Source organism: Vigna unguiculata, chromosome 5 (assembly GCF_004118075.2).
Source record: "Vigna unguiculata cultivar IT97K-499-35 chromosome 5, ASM411807v1, whole genome shotgun sequence".
In the NCBI taxonomy this organism is placed as follows: Eukaryota; Viridiplantae; Streptophyta; class Magnoliopsida; order Fabales; family Fabaceae; genus Vigna; species Vigna unguiculata.
Window position 1 is genome coordinate 38,483,078 of NC_040283.1, and position 23,661 is coordinate 38,506,738.

A 23,661-nucleotide genomic window follows, 5' to 3' on the forward strand; every position below is an offset into this window, starting at 1 on the left:
TTCCGCCCTAAATTCTGTTGCTTTTGCTTCAGTACATATATGTAACAGAAAGAAAGTAATTACATGCTCCTACTTCACTTTCCTTTCACATAAAACATCAATCAATTATGACAAACTGAATGGCACTATGGTGTCTAAAATGAAAGAAAGAATGATAAGAAACGAATAGCAAAGAATGCATTCAGGAAAACATAAACAAATTGGGAGACTGCAGAACCTATTCTGAAGCAATTGACTGGGTTTACTTTCGTCTTCATATACCTATGCCCACATATAACTACTTAATTTAATTCCATTCTGCCTAAACGATGCATCTTCAAATCTCAGTAAGACGTTATAAATTAGTTGACACTTGACAGACTCACTTAATAATTTATTTATACAAGGTAACAGTATTTATCTTGTCACAGGAACTGTTTACCTTCTTAGAGCTCCATAGCTTTTAGTGACCTAGAAACAAGGGAAAGAGATTAGTTTCACGAAATCACAACTCCAAATATGTTAAGAATCAGATATATTAAAAGAAATTTCCAATATCAACCCCATCTGCATTTTACGTTTACTGGAACTATATCAGAGATGAACATTTGCCTGGCAACATGTTCAACGACAAGATAGCAGACCACTAAGAAAACCATTGGTAATTTCAACATCTATGTATGTGTGATTAAATTCATATAGGAAGTGAATAAGCTAATTTGATAACCATGCTTTTCTTAAGGGTGACACATCAAAACTATCCCAAATATCTTTTTGGTATGTCACAGAAATTACGAATCAACACCCAAGCATAGTTTAAATACTTCTGCTCAGAATGAAGTGTATTGACTGAAGACTCTACATGGATGATCATCTATTCAAACAAATGTTTTGAATGGAAAATGGGAGATACATACCCGAGGTTGTGACTTATTTAATCTTTTCATGATATCCTCATCATCATCGTCGTCATCGTTCATGAGCATTCTATGGATTGAAGAGTTATCTGATTTCCTTCCACGTTTAGAAGACTGTGTAGATCCTCTACCTCTTCCCCTTGGAGCAGCCCTCTTCCGTCCTGGTGGTAACTTGGATTCATTTTCCTGTGCAATATAACAATCAGCAGATTCAACTTGGTAATTATGTGCATGTCAAGGATGCTTTAGTGAAAATTTGCAATCAAAAACACGCAAAGAAAATGTCAGGTTATGCTGGTATCAGACAGGCCAGCACTCAATCAAAGAGCCTCATCAATGCTTCATGTTTCAAGGTGTTACAAACTAAGGAAAACAATACACAAGAAATTAGCTTGATCTATACCGAACTATCCTCGATCTCTTCAACATCATTTTTCTCAGCATCATCACTTAAAGCAGAAGCCAAATTATCCTCATTAGCATCACTTTGGATGGCACTTGCTGCAGCTACTGATGCAGACCTGCATTACGTCAATAGAATCAGGATGAATAAATAATTATCCCTTTTGTCATGACATCATTAGTAGAATATCAAAGTGACTTCATAAATCCATCAATGAGTAAAACTAATCCTTCACTAAATTATTTTTCATGCACACCGTGTCCACATTGCCCAACATGCAAGCAGCAACAGGGACGCATGGAGCAAATCCCAAGTCAGATATAAGAATCATAGCTTCTACTAAGAAAATAAATAGAGGGTTAAATTTAGAAGTAATATCTCTGCTATGACTTATCATGTACCTATCCTTCTAGTTTTTACAATGGGACCGAATCTCAGTCACAAAAAAATTTGACACTGTAACCTGGGTGGGTCAATTGACCAACAATAGGTTACAAAAACAGGGATATCCTACACTAAAGACAAGTATATTAAGTTAGAAAGTCTTGTAAAGGAAATACAAATAAACAAAAGAAAAATTATGTGAAGTTTTATCTCATCATTTCCACGTCTGTTCTGGATTTTACTTTGCTACAGAATTTAGTCAGTAAATTCATGAATGAACTACTAAATCAGATGAGTTCCCGAGTTTGCAGCCATCAATATATACAACTCACATGCAAGCCTATTTCTTGGTCGGCTTTTGGTAAAACTTTAACAAACTAGTAGTCTGGACTTGCTCAAACTCCTGATTGCAGAGGTGAGTTGGTTATTCTACCTGGGGTCCAAATCTACGCTCATTTGGGCAGTTTTGAAGAGCAACACAGATTAATATGTAGCAGAGACAAATTTTGTGACATTCATCTCTGTTCAGGACACCCAACGTGCAATTTTGATCTCTGTTCATTACACACATCTTGTGATTCTGTCATCTTTGTTGAAGGCTCTTACTGTTCTTCTGCGTTCCACTGAAGGCTTCAATCTTTAGTTATACTCATTTCTTTGAGTTGAATCTTGCTCTGTTCAACAATAGCTGGCAGCAAGCCGGAGCTACAAGTTGATATAACATTAAACTATGAGCTAGGCATCCTACGCCTTACTGTACTTCTATTCTCTGCTCTCAGTACTAGTTTTTTTTTTTTTTTTTTTAATTTATTAACTGTTTGTTTCTATTTCTGGTGACAAGCCGAGCCCTCCACTCTCAGCCCTTTCCATTTCATGTATTGATAACATGGCATTTTGATAAATTGAAAGTTTCAATTTGACATACTTTAATGGTTTCATTTAGGGATGTTAATGGGGCGGGTAGGGTACGAGTAGTAGCTCTCCTATACCCTACTCGCTGGATACATATCCGTCACGTACCCGTATCCATATCCGTGTGGGTATCTGTTATGCGGATATCCCCGTACTTTTTTAATATCCACGGGTATTCACGGTACCCGCGGATATTTACAAAAAAAAACTTTAATATTTAACAATATATTTTAATCATAAATTCAAATAAAAATACAATGCATAATATAAATTTCAAATAAAGTGCAAATAACTCATCTAAATAGTATTGAATGACAGTTTACAAAAAAATGAAAATTTTTTAAAACCAATTGATAAAAAATAACCCATTTAATTTAAATGTGTTAATGTTTTAATCATTTTTTTTATTTTTTTTAATTTAAATTAAAATATAACGGATACAGGTACTCACGGGTACAGATACTATGATACCCGTACCCGCCCCGTTAACATGCGAGTATAAAAATACCCATACCCGTTACTCGCAGGTATCTATTTACAATACCTATTTCCTATTGCGGGTTTTAACCATGGATACCCGCGGGTACAAATTTTTTTAATATCTCTTTCATCACACTAATTATGATGTGTAGTACAGGGAATACTTTTCACTTTCAACATATTTGTTAGTTTTCATATTTCAAAGCATAATATTGGTTGAATTTCATATCACAGTATGGATCTTATATTCTCAACCATAATGTACTATAAAACTGTTACTTTATTATTGTAATTTTCTATTTTTCTTTATTAGGGAGTTCAATTGCTGAACATTTTTTGTATTAGAAATACTATGTTTCATGCATATATGTTACTTTTAGGCCTTTTAATATTATTCTTACATTAGATCAACTTTAACAAATTAATGCGTCAAGCTTACAAATCCAATTATGAAGGTTCCGAGCTAAATATAAATTCTCAAGTTTGATAGCATTTTTGCAAAGAACTCATCGAAGCTATTAAATGATTTATTTATCAACAAGAAAAACCACCTCTGAGAAATGCGAAACCCTAAAGCTCCGTCAAGAGTTGTCTGCTTCATGGTGCTGGAACCTCTGCCTCTTCCCCTGCCCCTACCTCTGGTTGTAGTTTGGGTTGCACCAGATGACCCTTTCCGACCTCTAGTACTTGGCTTTGAGCTAGATACTGGTATGGTATCTTCATCATCACTGAAGGAAGCTGCAGTACTTCCAGTTCCAGTAGCACTTCTTCCTTGGAAATTCTACATGGAAATAAAGAGAAGTTAAGAAAAATATACCAGAGGTCATGGATAATAACACTGCCAGCACAAAAACAGCTTTCCATCCCTAATGCAACAGCAAGTACAATACACACGAAGGTTTACCTTCCATGGTTCAGCACCATCATTCAGCTGTGTGGGTTCCTTGGAGTGAGCAGATCGTCCCTTGACACGTTCCTAGAACAAGAGAGATAACCAACAAAGTCATTCATGAAACTCAAATGTTCCTTCCATCAAACCATTGTCACGTGTAAAAAATATGAAGGCCCCAACAGTGGAAAATACTGCAAACAAATTTCTGATCAATGGAGGTTTGAAGGACATGGGAAGCTCTAGTGCATAGATTATCTCCAACTACTATCATGGCTTTCTCCAAAGGCAAGACGAATTTAAAACCTAAATCCATTGAAAATCAATTAATAATAAACAACAATGATGAAGCTTCTAACCTCCAAACATTCTCCAACTTTAATAATCAAATCTTCTTCCTCAAACTTCTGGTTATCCGAATCCTTGGCAATTTTATTCTGATTAAGAATGAAAGTCATCAACGAGAAGAGAAAAAACTGACAGTATCTCCATGAACCAGATGTGGAATAAACCATGGACCAGATGCTACAACAAAGTAGCATCATAAACAAAGGCATATGAAAGATAAATGCAGCACAGAATACTCACTCGTGTTTCTTGAATATTGTATTGTACACAAGAGTAAAATGCCATTTTATCATCCTTGTTCACAAAATTTTGCAAAGCAATATCCAAATCATTGACTGGCAGTATCTCCATTTTCTGTAAAACCATATTATAGTTCAGATACATTGAAAATAACAAAAACTGAACATTGCTTTCATATCCATGTTTCTTTTCAACAAAGCTCAGGTCAGTCCAAAGTCATCTAGTAAAACTACACAACCAGTAAACAAGCTTAACCAGTGATAAGTTATAATTTCCATATAGTTGCATATTATGTGAACAAGTATGCACAGGGATTGAAGTGATCTCTGTTTCTTATGATTATATTTTTTCTTGCATCTTTGTTGATGAAACCTTTGAATATTTCCACCAAATTTCAAGTTACATTAAGTGTTTATAAAAGACATAAATGGAAACATCAAAAGAGTTGAAAGGAAAGGAACTTTGATACATTCAGTATATTTTTAGTACAAGCTCTATTGTCCGTTTCATAGGGTAAACAAAAAGGAAAATAAGGAAACAATATAAGAAAAGATAAATATCAGGATACAAAAGGATATTTCTTCATATCCCAATATTTACAATAGAAAGGAATAAATAAGCCAAATAATTAGATACCAGATTACTTTCAGCAACCAAAGCCTCTATATTCTGTTGGTTTAATTCTTCTGGACGAAGTCGTTCTGAATCATCAATGATTTTTCCTACATAAAAATGGAGGGGTAAGCATAACTAACCTTATTTGCACATTTTAAAGTGAAAACTGAGATTATCACTGTTTTTCAAATTATGTAACATAATTAAACCAATATATAAATGTATGCCAATTGGCCAACTAGTGACATTTTTATATGTTTTACATAGATTGCATATGTCATGCACATGACTATTAATATGGCCAAAATACAAAGAGAACACAATTCCTCCAATCTGTCCATAATGCTGATTCTAAATTTCTAATCATAACCACATCTAGCTTTTTGTGTAATTCTCCTAAGATTCCCATCAATTAGTGCTAGAGTTTTCCACCATTTTTCAGATGCAAAAGTGTGACGTGGATGGTGATATCACACTGCAATATTCACTTGGGACTGCCCAGTGGGCTAGTGCAAAATATGCTGCTATATTAGGATCCAATGGCAAGGAATAGGACCCGAGTCCCACATTGGAAGTTTTTTTTTTTTATCTGCAAATGTTAATTGTTAATTTTTGTTAGTGGGGGGAGTTGAACCCACAACCTTTCCCACCCTCCCTTCCAAACCCTTCAACCCAACCTTATACCTCCCAAATGTTAGTGAGAGGAGTTGAACACACAACCTCTCCTACCCACCTTTCCAACTTTTACCACTAGGTCAACCTTATAGCTCCGTCCCACACTGGAAGTATGAGATTCTAGTGTGAGGTTTATAATATCTTGAGCTCTACAACTACAGCTACTAGCTTTTGTGGTGTAGCTCTGCAAAGATTCTTGTCATTCTTATTTGGGATGCAAAATAAAACAGATGCTATCATATGCAGTGATCTATTGCCAGATATTATAGAAACAGAGGCAGGGCTAACTGGCACTGCTCAAAACAGATTACAAGGGGCTAACTAATGCATGCTGCAGTAACAGCATCAAAGGTGGGCGCGGACAGGGATAACATAAGATTTTCAGGAAGAAAATATATAGCTAGGAAAACCTGAATAAGAAACGTAAGTTGTGGCTTCATCATCAGTAACAGAACTGATAAAAGAAGCCTGTCTAGGATATATTGTAATTGAAAAAATACTGTTGATATGAAATGAATCGGTATAGAAAGGTAAATAAAGATAACTCAAATTACCTTCAACCTTGGTCCTTTTTGTAGCCTTGGAGAAAATGAGAATGTCTTGGGGATTTGCAACCTAGAATAAGGATGACTAATCAACAGTAGAAAACAATTTCCAACCAAAATCAACCTTAGCACACTAATTCAGGAAAGAGATAGGTAGAAATTACCTTCCCAACATATTTCTGCCCAAATCTTTGGGGGTTTATAGTCATAAATCCAGAATAATCCACCTGTAGTTTACATTGAAGAAGTTAAGGTCACGCCAGAAAACATCATATAAAATCTACGGTAACTAGATGTGCCTATAGCCAACAGAAGTCCAAATAAAATTTCCTAATAAACTCTGGATTTTGATGGTATTGTGAATCTGACTCCATGCATCAAGATTGACGTTTAATTGGTTTAATATCATGAAAATTACTATTTTTTTCTCGAAGAAAGGTGCAAGATCAAAACCAATAAAGATTATAAAAGCAATTAATAACAGAATTATCTTCTTGCTAGATGAAAAGAAAAATAAAAGGCCACTACATGTAGATGTGACATTCAAAAGTCATAATACAGTGTACAAAAATTACCTTGACACGTATTAGTGGAAGCTTGAGTTCTTTTCTATTCACGACATGCTTACTAGACTTTTCTATCAGTTTCCCAACCTGAACCATATTCTATTATCAAAACACAGTTGCTATACGTATGATCACATATCCATGCATAAAAGTGATTTGAGAAAATTGAAGTTCCAACAAATTTCAGTGGTCCTGAAACAGACTCTAAAGCAGAGTAGACAAATTTTGTCACAACTGAATAAGAACAAATTACAATGAGAATAACCACTAAAAGGAACCGAAGAGGAAGAATCAGGTAAAAAGATACCGAGGTAGGTCTCCCACAAGAAGTTTGCAAGCAACCAAAAGGACATAGCAAAACAAAAATCATCTGATAAGGAATATCCACATACCACTTTGTCTAGGTGCTCAAGAATAGAACTTTGATCATTGGGATCAATATCCGGCTCATCTTTTAGTATTACCTTCATTACAAAGATTAAAATGATTATTGAAGAACCATGAGATGGCTTCAATTGGTAACTATTAAATCAATTCAATCTTGCTTCAATAACAGTGAAAGTGTAAAGTATGCATGTAATTAATAATTAATAAAGACAGAAGAAAACAAAATATTAGTATTTTACCTTACCTCAGTATACTCAAAAGGTCGCACAGACATCAAAGGTATTTTAGTTGGGCGATATTGATTTCCCTGACAATAACCATTTATTTAAAAGCACTTAGTAAGACGATAAAATACAACAACCACTGATCTTCTACCATGGGATAGACATTTAGATTTCCAGTACATAGACAACCTTGATTTCTAGAAGAAGTACATGCTTTGGCTTTGATTCTCCATCAATAAGAGACGTTGCAACTGATGACCCTGGTTGCGAGATGTGAAATCCCATCCCTGGAACTTCCTGTAGCAAATTAAAATCCATATTAATTTTGCAGAGCAAAACATATTCTATCTCGGTCCATTTAAGAGAAGTTTAATCAGAACACCTGCGGGTCAACCAAACATTCATGCTCATGGCCCCACACAATGAAGTCTAGAAAGCGAGGCAGGAAGTGCTCATTTATTGCATTTTTTGGATTTGTCTTCACCCTACATACCATTAGTGAAAATAAGATAAATAATCATGCAGATTAAAATCTAAAACTTCAATACTGTACATCATCTAGACTGCGAGCAAGATCAATAATTTCAAAGTCAAAGTTATATTTCAAAATAATCAACACATCTTCCTCGATGAGTGATATTAAATGCAGCCTCCTAAAACAGACAGACGAAAGGAAGACAACCTGTTCTGGTGAAGTACCAGAATGTTGAACCAATCAGACACTTGACACCCTTCCTGAGATTCAGGTCGCATCCACTGTACAGCATGTGGTGTCTGAAAAAATATTTAAGTAAGTAACATACTACCTCCGGATAGGAGTAGACTTAAAATAGATGAACCGCTTCAAAGCATGTTTTATCAGTAGGATACTTGAAACATCCTATTAAGTCTTTCATCTCTAATGTTTCCCAGACCATACAGAGCTACAGCTGTTGAACCCTGCAATTCATAAAAATACAACTTCAGGACAAAATGAGATTTCTAACCATTCCAGATTTCTCTTCCTTTTCTTTTTCCCATTAGCTTGTCCGCATTGGCTTATTTTGTACACAAAACAAATTTTAATTAAAACCTTACCAAGAGATTTTGAAGGGGAAGAAAAAAACTTCTCTGAAATTAAGCAAAACCAAACATGCACCTAAAAGAAAAAAGTGACGGTTTCACTAAATCTACTGTATCCTGATAGTAAGAGCGTTCAATAACAAACCTTTCTGATAAGAATAGGGTGCAGAGTGATCTGACCAACACCAGAGCCCCCGAGAACTGTTTTCCCAAAGTAATTGACTAGATTACATGCTGAGAGAATATCAACCACAGAAAGGTTGTCCTGCCACAATGATTCAATAAAGTGGTCATATTTGTTGTACTTTGGAAAATTAGATAGACAAAATATCAATGTTGTCAAATATATATATATATATATATAGCTAAATTAAAAGGAGGTGATGAGGGGTTAATTTCCTTCAAAATCAATTGACTTATTCTGATCACTCACTAGGAAATCCAACAACCAAAATAAATAAAAACATCACCACCTTTTCAAATGTATATACAAATTGCTTGTTGAGGAAAATGTAATTAAGGTTTTCCGATAGTCAGAATTTAGAGATCATAAATTTGATTAGGACTAGCTGAACTCCTAAAGCTAGTTTATGAAGTAAAAACTGCCGAAACCTTTCTAAGTTCTACTTCGGTCTCTTTTATAGTTGAAGTGGGATCTCAACAGTCAACCCTTCGTGATCAATACTAGAAATCTGGAATGTGGAATTGTAGGACTGATTTTTTCTACATTGCACAGGGCAAGTAGCAGGCTTAAATAGATTGCATGGGGAGAGCTGTAGGCAGATAGAGTTTTGGTTAAGAGCAACCCAAAATCAATTTTACAGTAGGGCCTAACTCAACTCCATAAACTAGGTCACAAAGTGAGTGAGAATCAAGCCTTTATAAGCTTTACATTGCTCATGTGTATTTTCTTAAAAAATGTTTTTGATGTGTAATAACACATTTATCAATCTTATTCTGAATTTATCTTGCAACAATGATAAGTACAAGACAAACAGCTCTAGTCCTTACCAAAATTTTTAAGAAAAAAGGAAAGGAAAGACAAAGAAATTATCACTAGCAACAAATCTTCATCCAATGCCCTCTTGAAGAAAAACAAATAACGGTGAAATAAACAAACACTAGTCCAGACACTTATGACTTGTATGGAGCTATAACAAGCTAAAAGTATAGTAGTATTTCCCCCAATTCCACATGGACAATCATTAACCTCTTTTGCGATTCTACCCCCCACCCAAACCCTAAAGAAAAAATATACCAAGTCAAGATCATTGAACAGTAAAGACGTGAAAACCAACAGTCGATGATTTATCCAAGTCCTCAATCTATAACACCCATCCCCTTCCTAATCCTAGTCACTCCAAGTTCAATTTTTATCCAGCCAAAACTCTAAATAACGACTTAAGTAACAAAATAAATGTTGCAAGCAAAACCAAAACTCGTTTCAATTTTCAACTACCAACTTAGAGCATAAACCTCTTGAACATTCGAACACGCAAACTTTCAAAACACGGAGTAATTCCCGAAATATAAAATCTCTTTATGGTCTTCCTTCTTAATCGAGCACATTCTAAATGCAGCAATGAACAAACAATACAAGTTCAGAATCATACCACACCAGCAGGATCATCGTGATTTCCGTGAATGGTAAAAACCGGCAAGCCAACGTTGAAGTGAGGATCCTCATAGTTCACGTGACCAAACCTGCGGAACAAATAACAATCACTCACTCTATCCCTAAGAACCTTCACATACATTTAAGAACCACACACACGAGTTAGCGAGAGAGCGAGAGAGCGAGAGAGACTCACGCGTTCTGGAAATTGAGCGTCTGGTCGCTGACGACTTGGAACGGGACGGGGCGGTCGTTGAGGCAGTAGCGGCGGAGAATCTCGATGGCCTTGACTAGCGTTGACCGCGACGGCTTGTTCTCGTGGAATAGGTCGCCGCCAAGGAGAACGAAGTCCACGCCCTGGCGCTCTGCAATGGCGCAAATCTCCTCGAAGGCGTGGAAGGAGTCGTGGCGGCGCACCTCGTCCTTCTCCATGTACCCGAGGTGGCAGTCGGTGGCCACCAGAATGCGTAGCATGTTCGCGGTGTCGCCGCCCTCCATCAACGGTGAGGCAAGTTTTGCTCGAGGAAAAATGAATTGCACTGAGTATCAGTGTCTGAAGAAATTTGGGTGAAGGGAACCCAACGACGCCGTTCTGGTGTTTTTTTCAGAATAGGACCTTTGTTAATCCTTCTTCGTTATTTTCTTTTCCGGTTTTCATAAACCTTTGGGAAAATCTGAAACTAATCGGAGTAAAAAATAATGGAGATAAATTACATCTTTTTCCCTTGCAATTTACGATTTTCGTCAAAGTAATTGGTGCGTGAAAAGAAATTAATAATTTTCAAGCAAATATCTAAAATTTTAATTACTTATTTACTCATTAAAACTTATCATGTATTATAAAATGATTAAATATTTCTTCTTTCAGAGAATATTTTTAAAATTTTAAACTAATTTAGTTTCTCATCTTTAAAGTTGTGTTGGATTTAGTTTTTTTAATCAAATTTTGATAAGTTTAGTTAATGTTTTAATTGTGTTATTCAACTAACATTGAGATAGAAATGTTTCAAACGATATAAATAATTTAAATATTATCTTGAAACATTAAATAAATTTCATAAAAGTTGGTTAAAAATAACTAAATCAAAATATTTATAAAGTTGTGAGCTAAATTAGGTAAAAACTTTAAAGATGAACTAACTCTAATTTTCACTGAAAATTAAAGGATTAATAACATAAGTTTAACATTTAAACATATCTCAATGTCATTATTTAAATTACACTTCTTTAGTTAAACTAGCTAGATTGTATAGTTTGTTTACGACTTTCTAGTTTGTTTAACTTCCTTTATTTATAGCTTTTGCATAGACTCTCCTAGTGAGCATCTTTTGTTTTGCTCATTGAACCAAAGTTGCCTTCCAATTGTAAAAGTGTTCTCTTCCTATCATAATAGAAAAGGTTTTTTTCTTTCAACTTTTATCCAATATGGTATCACTACTACACATGTTATAAGCTTCTGCCTTTCTTTCTTTTCTTTCCCTTGTTCTTGTTTCTTTTTTCCTATTCTTCTTGCTTCCATGGTCAACCCAATCCAAGACACCACCACCATAGTTAAAGAATCTCATTGTGACCCCAACCACCCTTTTTTTTTCTCTACCATGATGGCGCTTATGATCTCCTGACTAAAAAATTTAGTCTCAAAAGAAATTGCTAGAAACATTATGTTCACCACCACCGCTCATGAGGTATGAGAAGATCTTCGTACTCGGTTTTCTTGCAAAAATGGGCCTCGCATTTTTCAATTCCGACGTCAACTCATGTCATCACAACAAGGGTCAAACATTGTCAGTACCTATTATACAAAGTTGAAATTCGTGTGGGAAGAGCTCTCTGATTACAAACCCCAATTCAATTATTCTTACGGTGGTCTCCAACACCTTTAGCAACAAACTAAAGTTGGCTATGTCATGTCCTTCCTTATGGGTTTGCACAATTCTATCTCTCAAATTCGTGGCCAAATCCTTATTTTTTACCCTTTTCCTTCAATTGGTTATGTTTTTTCGTTAATCTTGCAAGAAGAAGCTCAGTGTGAGGTCATTGATAATCAAACTTTTTTTCATGTTGTAAATGTTTCTACCATTCTGTAATACTTTCTCTTATTGTCAAACATTGGAAATTACTTCAACTTGACATAAATAATGTGTTTCTTAATGGTTAACTTGAGGAAGAAATCTTTATTAATATCTCATTAGGAGGTAATCACAATTTTACTCCCACTATTAATGCACCTTTAATTTGTCATCTTAATAAATTTCTCTCTCTCTCTCTCTCTCTCTCTCTATATATATATATATATATATATTTTTTTTTTTTTTTAAAACAAGCCTAAAAAAGATACTTCCATAAATTTCGTGATTCTTTTCTCTCTTTTGGTTTCCGCCAATCTAAACATGATTTTCTCATTTTACAAAAGGAGTTAATGTTAATTTTGTTTCTATTCTTGTTAATGTTGATGATATTATTATTGTTGGTCCTAATATAGATATTATTCATGTTAAAAATGATCTTCAAAACATTTTCAACTTAAAAGATGTTGGGGACTTAAAACTTTTCCTTGGCCTTGAGTTTTCAAAATCCAAAACTAGCATTTTCATGTGTCAATATCATTACATTCTATTTTTCCTTGAAGATTGTAGCATGGTTGCTCGTAAACCATAATCCATGCTCCCTAATATTAATTTGCACAATGATCCAGACACTCCTCTTGTTGACCCTGGTATATACAAACGTCATATAAGACGTTTATTATATTTAACCATTTTGTTATCATGATATATGTTACTTTGTTCATAAATTAAGACAATGTATATCTAACCCTCACTATGCCCACATGGAGGATACCATTATTATGCTTTGATATCTTAAGCACATTAGGTGTTTTGTTCAAAGCTATAGATGATACCAATCTTCATGCCTATGTGGATGCAGACTAGGGGTAATGTCTTTATAGGAGGTGTTCCACAAGTGATTTTTGTATTTTCTTAGAAAATTCTTTAATCTCATGGAAAGCAAAACATCAAAAGACTATTAGCAAATCCTCTACAAAAACCAAGTATAGAGCTTTAGCTTATGTTTCCACTAAGATTATTTGGTTAATAAATCTATTGATTGATTTTCATATTCATAATTCTTTTGCAATAGTTTATTGCGACAATAAACAATCCCTCATACATCAAAAGAACAAAAACACTTGAGATTGATATTCATTTTATCATAGAATAAATTGAAAAAGGAGTTCTTAGACTTGTTAATGTTTGAAAACACCCTCAAATTGTTGATGTATTCACAAATTGCTTAAAACGAGTTCCACTTCTATTATCTTCAAGATGAACATCAACAACATCTTCCTTTCTTCTTGAAAGGGACTATTAATTAAGCTAGTTAGATAGTATAGTTTGTTTATAACTTTTTAGTTTGTTTAGTTTCTTTTTTATTTATAGCCTTTGCATTGACTCTGCTTACTATATTTTTTTTTGTCCACCATACCGAAATTATCTGTAAAAGTATTTTCTCTTCCTTTTATATTAGAAATAGTTGTTTTTGTTTCAACTTTTATCCAATACATTTTTTTTTGAACTAGCATAATTGACAATATTATACACTTTTAAAATTAAAATAGTTTATTCCTTTCATATTTAGAGTGTGTGCGAAATTTCTTGCAATACATGCATTTAACTTAAAAATACACGTTAAAACATGAAAAGAAGACAAAAGAAACTAGAGTCTTCGTATGTCTAATAATAAAGATAAAAGAATCTCGATATGAGATATAAAATGTTGTGTGTTAACATTAATATAGAAAATGTGAAAATCAAACATGTTATAGAAGGCATTGAGAAAATGTATAGGTAGGTGTTATTACTTTTTATAAAGTAAAATAAAATGAAAGAGAATTACGATAGAGATACTAGAACTTTACCACGTGTTTCTTTGAAGAAGAAAAAAGAGCAAAGTTATTTTTGTAGAATTTATCAGAATATATTTTTATTCGAATTGGTATGACATGAGATTTTTTTTTATCTTTTATAAACAAATTAATTTTGTTGATTATTATAAAATAATTTTCATATAAATCTTTTTCACTCATCCAAATAAATACAGAAGGGATATTCTACTTATTTTATTTATTCAAATCACACCTTTTTTTTCCTCTGTTTGATTTTCTATACTTTCTTATTCTTCCCTTTTCCCTCCATTTCACTAATAAAAAAAACACAGAAATATTAAGATTAACATAAGAAACAAATGAAATAATAATAAATTAAAACAAAGTTTATGTTTAGATCAAAACACTGTTTTTGATTTTGGAAATATCTCATTTACCTGTTTATTTCCTGATTTGATTTGTTCGAATAATTTTCTTTACAAATACTTATAAAAGAAAAAAAAAACTCATATAAACTAAAAAAAATTGTATATAACAAAATTGGTAAAAGATATTTTACATTAACCTTTTGAAAAAATAATTTAACTAATACATAAATTGATTTTAATTTATTAAAAAAAACTCTTATAAATAGAGTGTTCTAAATGTCTTCTTATTAGTATTGTATTACTTTGTGATGGATTTTGGGTTGGGATTGAAAATATTAATTTTTCTATATTATATTCTTTTAAGATGTAAATCATCCTTAAAAAAACTGATGATATTATCACCTTCGCATCTTATTATTTTATAAAAAATGACTTTTGTATTGTTAAATCAAAAGTGCCCCTTAAAAGTTTTCCTTTTATGCAATAGATAAGTTCTAGATCGTGGAATCTGAAATTAAATTAGGTATTTCAGGTTTAACAATTTGGAAGTTTTCCTTTTATGTAAAAGGGGAGCTTTTAAATTATGTAATTTAAAATATTATATTGATTTCTAAATTATTCAAACTTAAAGTTAGATTAATTTTTAAATTACTGTTCTATATTGTATAATTTAATATACTTTTTTTCTAAAATCTAAAGTGCATAATTTGGAAGATTTTTAGATCGTACAATTTGAAAAAGAAAAAAAAAACTTTAAACCAAAGAATAGATTAAAATTTTTAGAACTTATGGGAGTGCAGACGAAGATCATAGGGCTGCAAAAAGAAATTCACGAAGAATAAAAAAAAGTATGAAAGTGTTAATGGCCCATTTCATCTACGTGTGTTTTCACGTTAGCATCAATATTTTTGAATTTCATTCAACATATGATAAAAGTTAAAAAAAAAATATTCTAAATTTGTTATGAGTAAATATGAAAAACTATTGTGGCATGATGGTTTGCTACGAACAAATATTTAATCATAAAATTTTCGTATAAAGTTGATATTGTTATTAAAGTTGACATATTTGTCTGATATGATATTTTGGAACTAACTCTCTTACAGGGAAAAAGAATAGCGTTGGCCAGAAGTGTGTGAAACCAACACAAGAAATGCTAAGATCATGAGAAAAGAAGTTTTGACACAATTACAAAAAAAAAAAAAAAACCTAAAACCTGACAATCCCCAATACATTAATGCAGAAAAAAAAAAAACCTCTTCATGCCTTTAAAAGGTATTGTACTGCATGGGACTGTGATTTCCACCCAAATAGTACACATAGATATAAAAATGAGTCATATTATTCAAATATTTATATAAAATATTACGTCTTTTTATATATCAGAATTTGGTTTACAAGGAGTTAAATTCTGAAATGTTATTGTATTCAAATCTTTTTTTTTTCAAAGCTCATTTTACTTTTTCTTAAATGAAAAAGAAGAAAAAGAAATACAAAAAAAATACATAAAGAAAGAAAACTTCGTTCTCACCAAAAAAATGCGGACGGGTTAGGATATTGAGCCCACTAACCAGTAAAAGTCCAGTCTGTAAAATCCCACAGCTCGAGCGGGCTGACACGTATAAATAAAAATATTTGCACTTGTGTATATTAGTTATTTTCGTTATGAACTTTTATATGAATATTCCAAATTCTTGTATAACTGAAAAAAAATAAGTATTATGTATTTTTGAATGTGTTAAAATTTGAAGAATACACCGTGTATGTCAAAGTACGAATATGAATATGATGAAAATGTTGAATTATCAATTTATCATCCAACTTCTCAAAATCATCGCTTAATTTTATGAACTTGTTAAAGTTTACCAATTTGTTGAACATTGAAAGCTTTATTATAATTTTTTAAAAACATAAAAAATAGGCGGGTTGGCCCACAATTATGCAGGGACTGCCATTTTTTAGCCCGTGTTGAAAATGTGGGACAGGCTAGTCCGACCCACATTTTGCGGACCAAGTACAAGTTAGGTCTAAATGGATCGGGTCAACCCACGTTGCCTCACTTCATGTGTTGGTGAAAGAGTTTTGGATTCTTTATTATTATTCTCGATTAAACCAAAATTGTTGCAGTAGATTTGATAATAATGATTTTATACAAATGTTATTGTTTGTTGATGTCATGTTGGAGTAAGCTCAAACAAAGTTCAAAAATCTAATAATTGAAGACACAACATACTATGAAGTTTTATCAAAAGACTTGGGATTTTGGGCATGTAAAGTCTTCAAGATGGAAAATATAAGAATGTTTGACTTTCTCATAATAATTACTTACAATTAAATATTATTATAGTTTATCATACAAAATTATAAGAAAATGTCTACCTTACATCTTATTAGTTATAAGTTATTTTCAAGTATGAATTTCAGTAATGAAAGAGAGGGGATGAAAATGTCTTAAATATTGTATGTGTCAATAGTTATATAAGACCAAACCTTATATAAGTAATGAAAATGGTTAGTATATTTATGACAAAAATTCTAGTGAAAAATATTCGAGGGTCATTAAAAGGATTCTTAATCAAAGGAATCTTAGGTGTTACATTATGTCTTAAAAGATAAAAATTGGTTGAGAAATTATGTGAATTCATATCTTTTAGGTGCTTTTGAAAAAAAAAATTATTGATTATGTGTTTAGACTTGTTGATAAGACAATAAGTTGGATATCCAAGCTAGAAAATGTTCTAGCTTTGTCTACTACATAAAATTAATATATAATGCAGTTATATGAATTTAATTGATGAACTTTGACCATAAGTAGAAGATATTATTGTATAGTGTGACAATGAGAGAGTTTTGAACATTGTAATTTTTGTCTTATTCACAAATAAAATGCTCAAATCATCTCTTTATCTTCTTAAAAGAATGCAAATATGCATAAATTCACAATGATGAAATCTGTTAAATGATATGACAAAGTTGGTCAATATCAATTAATTTATATTAAACCAGTACTACCATGATCTATCAAAGAAAATAAACAACATGAATAACAATTAATAAAACATGGCAAAAAGATTTTATTAATTTAATCAAAATATTAAAATGTGATCACGTGAGAAGACAAATCTCACATGAAAACTTCATTTTAATGCTTAGTTTTTATTATTATACACTTTTTTTTCTTTTTAAAAACACATCAAAATATTTTTTTCTTCCTATTATTTCCGTGGATGAGAGAAAATTTAAGGAAGAAAAATAGAATTTTATTATTTTATCTTGATATTTATAAAAAAAAAAACGTTATAATTTTTTTAACAAATTGCATTATTGCATATTAGTTTGCTTCATCTTTTCGTAACATATCCTTTATTCTCTTACTTTGATGTCCATCACTTGTTTCTATCAATTATGATTATCAAACGATATCTTATTTATACCAAAGTTACAGTGGATAGAGCTACTTTTAATAAAGCCAACTAAAAAAAGGACATTAAAGGCCATAGATATTCTATGAAAAACATATTAAATAATGAATTGTATAATTCATTTATTAAAAATAAATTGTTAATATTAATTTAAAAAATTAATGGACGGAAGGATTAAAAGTATAAATTAGTTAAAATTATCTTGTGCAAAAGATAAAAAGGTTTGTAGTACTTGTAAAAGCTATTTATATGTTTTAAAATTTTCAGTCTCTGATGAAATTAAACTGGTTTCGAGATATTTACAACAACTTTACACAAAAGTATTCGTAAACTTTAGGACCATTAATAATAAATATTCCTTCATCGGAAAATAGACCATTCGTTTTCAACTAGAAAATAGACCATACAGTAATAAATTCTGTCGATATAGGTTTTGAGTTTCATACCTATGTAACCATACAGTGATTGAAAATATATATATATATATATATATATATATATATATATATATATATATATATATATATAGCAGGTGATTTAAAAACAATCAAAGAATAAAGTGATTTAATAAAAAAAAATTCATCGGAGATTCCAACTTATAAATAAAGTAAATTTTCAGAATATATAAAGGGTATAATATTACTTTTAAAAATTAATCTCGTAAAGTTGAATTAAACTTCAAATTTGTTATTTAAAATGACATGGTTAGAGTTTATGTTAATAAAATTTATTCTTTTGTTAAAGTTATCGTTTCATCCGTTATCTCATTACGTATAAATATTTAATTTTATTTTTGAGATATACATGTTTGGTTTAATAGAATACTAGATAAAATAAATTTATCATATATAATTGAGAGCAAACCATATTTCACTATATGATTTTATAAAATTAAGTTATACTTATAAATCACTTTGTAATATTTTTTTAATAAATAGAGACCTTAATTCACGAATTGATTTTATCAAATTAAATTACATTTTAACTTTTTTTTATCATAATTATCAATCAATTATGTACAAGACACCACACCACCAACGTAATAGTATACTACTATACTTTTACCAACTTTTCCTAAATAACAATTGTTTCTAACGATAAAATGGTCAATTAAGAAACCTAATTAAAATATAAAGTAAATTATTCAATAAAAAAGTGTTGTTTATAAAATTATACAGGGAAATAACTATAGAGTAGGGATGAAAACAATACAACTAATGAAGAAACAAACAAACGATGAAGTTGCTCCGAACCTCAGTCTCTCGAACTTATCTGTGAACGTGACATGAATATGCTCACTCCTTTTCAAACGTAACTACCACTGTCCTTTCATCACTCCCAACTTAATTTCTTAATTTCTTTCTGGTGGGGTCATTATCCAAAGTTAATTAGTCCCTTTTTAATTCGCTAATCATTTTTATCTACTTAAGATCAAACACTTCAAGTACTATATGTTTACACTAATTAAAATATATAATCCAAATCAGATTGCCATAAACACAGAAAAAACGTGCATAATGTGTTTGTCAACAACTTTCAAACTAGCTTTTTCTGTTTGTTTCCTCTTCATAAGCATTAATTAACCTGATTAGTAAAAAAAAGAGTTACCATGGAGGATTTTCTCAGTGAAACTGCATGAGTTAATTAACCACCTCACTTTTTTATATTCTGAAAAGAAATTATTAGATACAAAGTTTGCAGTTTAACTAAATTCAACTCTATTTTGATGATAGCTAATGATGAACATGGTGACAATGGTAGAGTGATGATGAATTATTAATGTGGCTGGACCCCTTTGGTAGTAAGAATCTTTTTTTATTAAACATGTAACTTTTACTTTTTTAAAATTATTTGAAGGGGAGAATAAAAAGTTCATACATGCTTCGATTGATGATTTTCATGAATTGAAGTGGGAAAAGTTTACTTGATGGATTCTCATGAATTTATTAGTAGCACTTTTTTTTTGGTCAGGATTGTAGGGCTGTTCAGAAAATTAAAGTGAGGAAAGTCTTATTTGTTCTCATAAAAAAATTAAACATATATGTAATGTAATTAATAAGTTACTGAAATAATATATATTTTTATATAATTGATTATGGATATTAAAATTAATTATAAATATATATCTCTTTATTTCTAAAATACTCCAATTTCAAGATTCTCGTTTAAATTTTTTTTTGACAGTTTAATGAAATATAATTAATTTTAATTTAATAGTTTAATGGGATTCCGAAATCTAAATTCAATTTCAATTTTATGATATATTTAGATATTTTTATTTAATTCTTTAATATTTTCTTTATTGAGCATTAAAACATTTATATTTTCTAATAGATTTTTATTATTTAACCTTTTTCTGTTAATTGAGTTATATTTTCCTTTCATCACAATTATTTCCTCATTTTATTTGTGTTAATATTAAATGATATAAGTTTGTAATTAATTTTTTTTATCAACAAAGAATGAATTAAAATTAAAATAACACTTAAGGGGTGCTCTAACCCTTATACAAATAATTATTTGTATACACTGATGCACTAGTTTGGCGTTATAGCACTAACTAAACACATATCAGCCAAAACCAGAAAATGACATTGAAAAACTACTTGAAATCCTCAAAGCAAAGCAGGCAAAATATATATGCATCCCTGACATGAAATTCTAACTTGTTTCTTCACACCAGCCCAAAATCACATATTCATTATCAATCTAAGCTCCTTTATGCAACAATGATATTTAAAGCATTTCAAATATATGCATTATACTGTAGTAATGGCTAAAACACCAAAACAATGGCCAAGACTAAAGTATTTTATCTTTTTTGTTCTACCTGCAATCGTTCCCTTGCTACACTTCCCTATAAATATTCCACTGCATCTTTCAAAAAAACAGCTTCTAACATAGTGCGGAATGTGCAATGGTAAGCCAAGCTAACTATTATATTCTCAAACAAACACCCCTCTTCCTTTACCCAATTTTCAATAGATCCATCAATTTATAGGCATAGATGTGTCTTTCATATAATCCTACAGTTGAACTTCAACCACTGGTACTACTAACTTTGCAATACCATGGTTCCTTCCTCTACAGTTTCTGCATTTGTTCACCTGGCACACTTGAAAACACAACGGTTACCATATCAAAGAAATTTTAAACAAGTATACGGGGATAAGCACCAATCACTATATGAGAATTTTACACTTAGAATTTTGTGTTCCATCCATACCCAGGCCGTGACCTAGGCAAGAGCAAAAACCTTAGTAGGATCTACTTTACTTTGTTTGAATATTTCCTCATTCCTATGTTTCCAAATCTCTCATATAATTGCTAACCACATTCCGTGCCATACAATATTTTGCCTCTTATTCAAGTTAAGAAGATAAAAGTGTTGAAAGTTAATTGTTGCCTTAATGTGAGATAATGTGCTTAAACCCAACCACTTATAACACATATTCCATACCTTTTGGGCTACTCTACATGAAAAGAATATGTGTTCTACAATCTCCTCACATTCTAGACAAAATTCGCATAGACTATGTTGTAAGAGTAACCCTTTCGCTATTAATTTGGCCTTTGTTGGAAGCTTATCCAGAAACATCCTCCAACCTAGTATTTGTGCCTTTGGGGTAACCCTTGTTTTCCACAATGTTTCAAACATTTTATTCTTTCCCTCTTCAAAGTTTCTTTGCAACTTGTTATAGGCAGATCTAACTGTGAAAACACCTTCCCCATCTTCCTTCCATTTCCAAATATCTAGGTTCCCCTTGGTTAGGCTTCAACCATTTAATAGTTGAAGAAGTTTTTCCTCCATAGCTGTCTCCCACACAAGTATATGCCTCCTCCAAGTTGGGTCCCAAACCCAAATATATGCTTCCCAATGTCCAACCTCCTCTAAAACTTTCCCTTTACATTCTGATATCAAGTACAACCTAGGAAACTTGCAACAAAGTGGTTCTTCCACTATCCACTTATCTTCCCAAAATTTTACCATTTTCCCGTCTCCTACCACCCATTCTATGCAATTATCAAACCATTTCCCACTCTTAGTATTCCCACACACCTTGTGAATGTCTTTCCACCACCTTGAAGCATTCCTGGATGTATTAGATTCTTTGAGCCTCCTCCATGATTCGTGTTTTGAATCCAGAATCTGTTTCCATACACCTTGATCATCCATTCCCAATCTCCACTTCCATTTGGATAGAAGCTCTGTATTAAAGTTGCCAATGTCTCTTATTGCTAAACCCCAACCTCTTTTGGCCTACAAATACTTCCCCATCTTACCCCTACGTTATTTTCCTTACTTCATATCCCCATCCACAAAGAAAGTTTCTTTGTAATCTAACAAGCTCCTGGATTACACTTCTTGGTATTTTAAAGAAGGATAGATAATATAAGGGAAGAGCGGAGATTAGTAATTTTATGAGGCACACCCTTTCCGCCATTGATATTAATTTCCCTTTCCAACTAGTGAGCCTACTTCTAATTTTGTCAACTATAGGTTGCCAAAATTGCATATTCCTTGGGTTTCCTCCAATTGGCATGCTAAGATACACAAATGGGATTTTCATATGTTTACAATTTAAAACATTAGAGAAATTTGTTAATAGTGTTGCATCCATACCCAACCCTCTGATTTTTGTTTTGGAGAAATTAACTCTAAGTCCTGATGCTAGTTCAAAACTTCTTAATATTTCTTTTATGACCCATGCATTGTCTACTTTTGCATTGCACATGAAAAGGGTATCATATGGAAATTGTAACAGTCCCACCATAGTCCCTTTGGATCCCACTTGCACCCCATGGTATAGATCTTTCTTAACAGCTTGTCCAACCATCCCTGTTAAGCCCTCTGCTATAATAATGAATAAAAAAGTTGTCATAGGATCTCCCTGTCTAAGCCCTTTTTTAGGGTAAGACTTCCATTAACCAATACCGACACTGAAGATGATTCCAAACATTATTTTATCCACCTTATCCATTTAGTACAAAACTCCAATCTAGTCATCATGTAGTAAAGGAAATCCCAGCTTATTGAATCATAGGCTTTTTCATAGTCGACCTTAACTATTGCTAGCATTTTCTTCTTGATTCTATATTCTTCCACAATCTCATTAGCTACTATAATGCTATCCAAGAGTCCTCTTCCTTTAATAAAAGCTTATTGAGAATAATCTATTATCTTAGGTAGTACACTCCTGAGTCTATTTGCTAAGATCTTAGTGATAATCTTATACATGCATCCAACAAGAGATATAGGTCTATAGTCCTCCACCCCTAAAGGGTTAAGTTTTTTTGGAACTAGTGCTATGAAAGAAACATTACACTTTTTTAGAATTTTCCCTTCTCTCTGAAACCATTTTACTGCTTGACAAACATCAACCTTAATTATAACCTAATTATGTTTTATAAATGAGAAGTTGAATCCATCCCGACCAGGACTTTTACTCCCATCACACTCATTTATCGCCTATTCTACTTCATTATCACCTATCTCCTTCATTAAAAGCCTATTGTCTTTCTCTATGATATTTGGAAACTCAATGTTTTAGAATTTAATGTTTAGATACTTAGATGCTGAGAACCATTTTTCAAAGATATTCCTTACTTCCTCTCTAACCTTTATTAGATTCTCACACCACACACCATTCATATTCACCTCTTCTAACTCATTCATGCTTATAATCCATCTAATTATAGAATGGAAATATTTGGAGTTTATGTCCCCTTGTTCTAGCCATTTG

At 31.9% G+C, this 23,661-nt stretch overlaps 1 protein-coding gene across 1 annotated transcript; it reads right to left on the bottom strand.

Moving 5' to 3' along the window:
- Positions 1 to 140: 140 nt before the first annotated feature.
- On the bottom strand, positions 141 to 10,869 carry LOC114183455 (double-strand break repair protein MRE11). The gene is made up of 20 exons (XM_028070478.1): positions 10,438 to 10,869; positions 10,240 to 10,330; positions 8,772 to 8,891; positions 8,435 to 8,503; positions 8,247 to 8,338; positions 7,947 to 8,049; positions 7,754 to 7,861; positions 7,585 to 7,647; positions 7,346 to 7,417; positions 6,963 to 7,040; positions 6,552 to 6,614; positions 6,397 to 6,457; positions 5,189 to 5,274; positions 4,553 to 4,666; positions 4,324 to 4,401; positions 3,980 to 4,051; positions 3,627 to 3,856; positions 1,300 to 1,417; positions 897 to 1,082; positions 141 to 450 (listed from the first exon to the last, which is right to left on the bottom strand). The coding sequence occupies exons 1-20, from the start codon at positions 10,737 to 10,739 to the stop codon at positions 418 to 420; spliced, it is 2,139 nt and encodes a 712-aa protein (XP_027926279.1). The 5' UTR covers positions 10,740 to 10,869; the 3' UTR covers positions 141 to 417.
- Positions 10,870 to 23,661: the final 12,792 nt, after the last annotated feature.